Source organism: Macrosteles quadrilineatus, unplaced genomic scaffold (assembly GCF_028750875.1).
Source record: "Macrosteles quadrilineatus isolate MER2022 unplaced genomic scaffold, UCM_ALF_1.0 Scaffold_6__1_contigs__length_79288215, whole genome shotgun sequence".
Classification (NCBI taxonomy): domain Eukaryota; kingdom Metazoa; phylum Arthropoda; class Insecta; order Hemiptera; family Cicadellidae; genus Macrosteles; species Macrosteles quadrilineatus.
Genome location: NW_026542599.1, coordinates 20,154,717 through 20,159,706, shown reverse-complemented (window position 1 = coordinate 20,159,706; position 4,990 = coordinate 20,154,717). Strand labels below are relative to the sequence as shown.

General features: G+C 32.4%; 1 protein-coding gene across 1 annotated transcript; it reads left to right on the top strand.

The window, feature by feature from the left end:
* Positions 1-3,092: 3,092 nt before the first annotated feature.
* LOC128997374 (uncharacterized) lies at positions 3,093-3,620 on the top strand. The gene has a single exon (XM_054423011.1). The coding sequence runs from the start codon at positions 3,093-3,095 to the stop codon at positions 3,618-3,620; it is 528 nt and encodes a 175-aa protein (XP_054278986.1).
* Positions 3,621-4,990: the final 1,370 nt, after the last annotated feature.

The following is a 4,990-nucleotide window of genomic DNA, read 5'->3' as shown; positions in this document are numbered from 1 at the left end:
AGGTCTTTTTCTTGTACTTCATCGCTAGTGTAAATTAAGCTGTTACCAAAGTCAATTTTAAATACGAATAATGCATTTTTTCAAAGATGTGGACATCTTGAGGCGGGATGTTGTATTAAGTCTGTTCTTTTTATCATATGACTAGCTGTTGTACCCGTGCTTTGCAACGCGGGAAGAGGACACAAAATAGAAACATTTTAATCTTTACATTTGTTGCATATAATAGTAACAAATCCGCCAACGCTTTTAGAAACAAAATTCTACTTTTATGGCCTTAATATAAACGTTTAAGTTATGACTTATAAATCTGGTAAGTAGTGGATACCACCATTTTGGTTTTGATTAATTTTAAATCTTGTGTAGGCTGATATGAGAAAAACTTACCAAATCTTCGAACAAAACTTTGACACATGATTTACCTTCATCTCCCTTAATTACATATCTTTTAATTTATTATTGACATTTTAAATTTCAATTTTGAAGTAGCAAAAATACTAATTATTAAATTTAAATGATTTTTTTTTATTTCACTCTTCTTTATATTAAATCACAAATCCTCCCATCTTCAGTTTCTTCACTCACAATAAATCATTAGCAAAACTAAGTCAGCAGTTATAAACTAAATATTGCTGTGCCTTATCTATACAATCTTTTGAAATATTAAAGAAACTATACCTATAGGTAGGTACTGTACTATAAAAAATTTCAAACAAATAATTTAGCATTAAAGACAGCAGACAAAACTTATATGATTATCAAAGCATCAAGGACTAAAAAATGTAATAGCAAATACAGAACATGTTTCATTGCATCTCTGCTTCTACTCTACAAAAATATAAACGAACAACTTAATATACAAACCAGTTCTTTTAATCAGTTCCATGTACATTGCCTTTACATTTTCACACTTACCATTAAGTAAACATAGTAACAGATATTTCATTGATTTTAGAAACAACAGACCACTGTGTACTGCTTAGTTTTATGATATTTTCCTTGGTTTATTTTAATCAGTGTTGTGGCAAAACACAAATAATAAATGTAGCAAATAAAGTGAATGTGAACTGAAAGCTATGTTAAGATAAAATAAGAGTATTTTGTATTACAATTTGATAATTAAATATAGTTACACATATACAACAGATTTTAGAAAACAAAAATCAACGAGTTATTTATGATATTCTTTAGTTTAATTTAACCAAAACAGTAAGTTGGTTTAGCAAAACACAATAAGTTAATTTACCTAAATATACATATTAAAAACAATGTGATGTGCAAGTTAATCTAACACATGTTAAGCAGTTAGAATTTATTGATTTAAAGTTGCCTCCAAATTCATACAAAACATCTATACATTGTAATTTTCATACTGTTTCCATGATAACTTATCAATAAGATTATTTTCATAAATTAGACGCTTTAAAAATCCAAAGCAGAGCCGGAGTTGATACAGCAACGGTTATAGAATCTTTTTTTTCTATAATCATTGACATAGTTTTAGAATAAATAATCCATGATATAAGGTTAGATTAAAATAAACCTACCTCATAGTCATGGAAAATATTATATTTAATTTCTTTGTATCAGCTGTCTGAAATTGTGAAATATGCAGTTTAGCAGTTCTTCTTGTTTACATTTAAATGTCAAAGCAAATGTAAACAAACATTGTAAGTGTTCTCATCGCAGCCATGGAGACCAATCAATATTTACTTTTAAAATGTTCACCTCAGAACTTTTAAAGCCAAAGGGGCAAAGCCTACGGTCAGTATCGAAATGTGAATAATTCTATAATGGTCCTTGGTATTGTAGCTATATTTTTGTAAAATTTAAGCCCAGTTGGTTCAGTAGTTTTTGCACCTGTAACACACATACAGACACCATTAGATTTTTATATAATAGTATAGATTTATTTGTGTTTAAATATGTTTTGTTGTCAGATGATTTTTGTAAACATGTTTTTGTAAACATTGGTTTAGTTTGGAAATAGAGTTTGATGAAGCAAGATGTGTGAATAATATTATTGTATAAGAAATAGAAAAATCCAAGCGTTGAACGAAATGGGAAACAACTGCATCAGCTGATCGTAGTCGTAGTACAGTATCTTTAAGTTATCTGTGTTGCCAACCTATTTCCAAACGTACACGGATTACGTAAATAAAAGCACGCTGCTTTGTGTATTATGTTGGAACACTGGTGTGCGGAAAAAAATAGTTCGGCAAAAAAGCGTGCGGAAAATGCAGCAATTAGCAACTTTCTGTACTATAATCAGTGCAAGGAAGTTCTTTTTGTCAGGTGACTGTTGAAAAAATATTTTCCAGTTTGCTTTTCTTTGTAGATTCTTAATAGATGAATCTTTATACGTGAGTATCTAGGAAACCGATTGCATAGAAATCCATTTGAGCTGGAGCCAACGTGCTACGTCCATTTTATGTAGTGAGTTTCTCGAAAGACAATTGGAGACACATTACCAACACATTTGTATTTTATTGCTCAATAATATTATAACAATGGTTACACGTTCGTTCAAGTTATTCTTTTCCCTGACATATGAATTCAGAAAATATCGAAGTCCTTAAAAGTCCCAGATAGAATGTAATGTTTTTCTTGACTAACAATAATCTTTAGAATATTTATATGCGTTTTCATATTTTTTTAAGGTAATTTTTTGTGATGGTAGGTTTATTGTGTTATATGATGTTTTTCAGCTTTAGCTTGGTTTATTTAGTAATCTTGTTATTTTTTAGGGACTTTCTTGCCTGCGGACGGGAACAGGGTCCAGATCCCTAAACTTTTCAAAACTAGTTTTGTTGATGTTGTGGAATAGTCTGCAATAGTTCTACAAACTACATTTTCGGAAAGTAATTTTAACAATAATATCTAGTGTAGGAAAAATTGAATAAAGATTTAATTCAGATTTAATTCTTCGGCGCACGAATGTAACGTTATTCAACTATACCTTATTTGGTTCGACTCTCCACCGATCCTCTACAGTGAAAGATCTCGGAGTAACTGTTTCCTCGAATCTAAGTCCAGAACCTCACTTAAGAAACATAAGTAAGAAGGCTTATTCTGCTCTGGGATTTGTTGTCCGAATGTCTCGAGATGGGTTTTCACCTCATGCCCTAAGGACTTTGTATGTGCAGCTGGTCCGCCCTTTGTTGGAGTACTGCTCGCCAGTTTGGTCACCATACCTGATATGCCATGTTGATCTTCTCGAGGGTGTACAGAGAAAATTTCTCCGAGTACTTGGAGTGAGTCTGGGCTTTCGCTACCTTGAAGTACCACTGGATGAGATGGAACGTCGGTTTGGACTTCTTCCTCTGAGTTCGAGACGCAAAATCTTTGATCTGATGCTCTTAAGGAAGATCATCACAGCCTCGGTCGATTCACCAGATTTGCTGAGCAGGGTTGATTTTCGTTGTGCTCGGGTGGTTCGATCCAGAGGACTCTTTGAGAGAGCTCATTGTTCGACACTGTACTCTTACCACAGTGCTCTGCCTCGCCTTCATCGTCTGGGAAACAGCCTGCCCAGTTACATCGACCTGATTCAGTTCTCCGAGAATCGTCTTAGGAGGGAGCTAACCAACTTCTACTCGTCGGAGGAGCATGTGCATGTTTGATTTTTTTTTATTATTAGCTTTTTTGTTAGGAGTGTGGCGATGATTTAGTGTTGGGGCCGTCGACTCCCCTCACTTCCGAGCCAGTGAGTGCATGTTTCTGTGTGTGGTTCAAGAGTGTGTGGTAGTGTTGGGGCCGTCGACTCCCCTCACTTCAGTGCATTACTTTTTAATATTTATTAATATTTATGATCTATCTTGTTGTTACCTATTGTTAAGTTTTTTTTATTTTCTTCAGAGTTTACCGTACCTTTTGTACATTGTTCGCTTCTGTAAATTTGCTGTTTTTGCCGCCATACTATGTATTTATTTTGTAGTGTTTCATAATTTTGGGTTTCCTTATATTTAGTTTCTACTTTGTTAATATTTATAGTATTATTGTTCCTGCATGTTAACTAGTCTTTATTGCCACTTGCTGTGATATTTATCATATATTTATTTTCTCAACTTTATTTTGTTAATTGAGTGTAGGTATAGCAGATAGTTGTAATGGTCGCATGTATTATTACGTAATTTTTTTTTGGCCATCTGTATAGTATAAAATTGCAATGTGAAAATGTAAAATGGTGTTTGCCGTATACAAAATAAATAAATAAATAAATAAATAAATAAATAATAAAATTGTAAAAAATACCTACTGACCTTTGGAATCAAATCCAACAAGCCTTTTACCAAAGTAAATCTCATATTGGGTAAACATTGATATTGGTTCGAAATGTTATTTGGTTTTGTAGTCGTTATTTTATTTTGTTTGACAAAATCCAATTATCTAATCCCGGGTTGTTATGTTTGTAATAGGTTTTACGGTTCGCTTGTATTTAAAACCGTAATTGACTGTCACGGGCAACCATTACGATATCGGATGAGATTTGGAAACATAAAATAATAACACTTAACCCAAATAATAGATAAAATTGTCGATGGAGCAAATATATGAATCAGCTCTGACATTAGGTTTGTAATATTAGTTAGAGTGATAAACTAAACTCTCTTTAATAACCTAATTGAAAAATGATCATCACCATCTGTTAAGTTAAACAGAGGTATGGTTTATTTTTACTAGAAAATTACACTCTTTGATTGATAGAAGACTTGTTCTAAAGGAAATTTTGAATCTGAGCCAAGTTTTGACGGGAAAAGACATCTGCAATCAACAAAATGTCAGCTTTTGTAGCAGCCAAAATGTTGGATATCATATTCCGTATTGGTTCAACAAACTTCATATCAGTTGAAAAGATTTTCTTTTGTAATACAAGAATTAGTAAAATTAGTATGCCACAGCTGTGTTTTGTTTTCTTTTGTTGTATTGTAGTAGCCTATTACAAATGGTAATTTTTCCTTCTTAATCAGTTAAAGTCTACAGTTTATCGTCA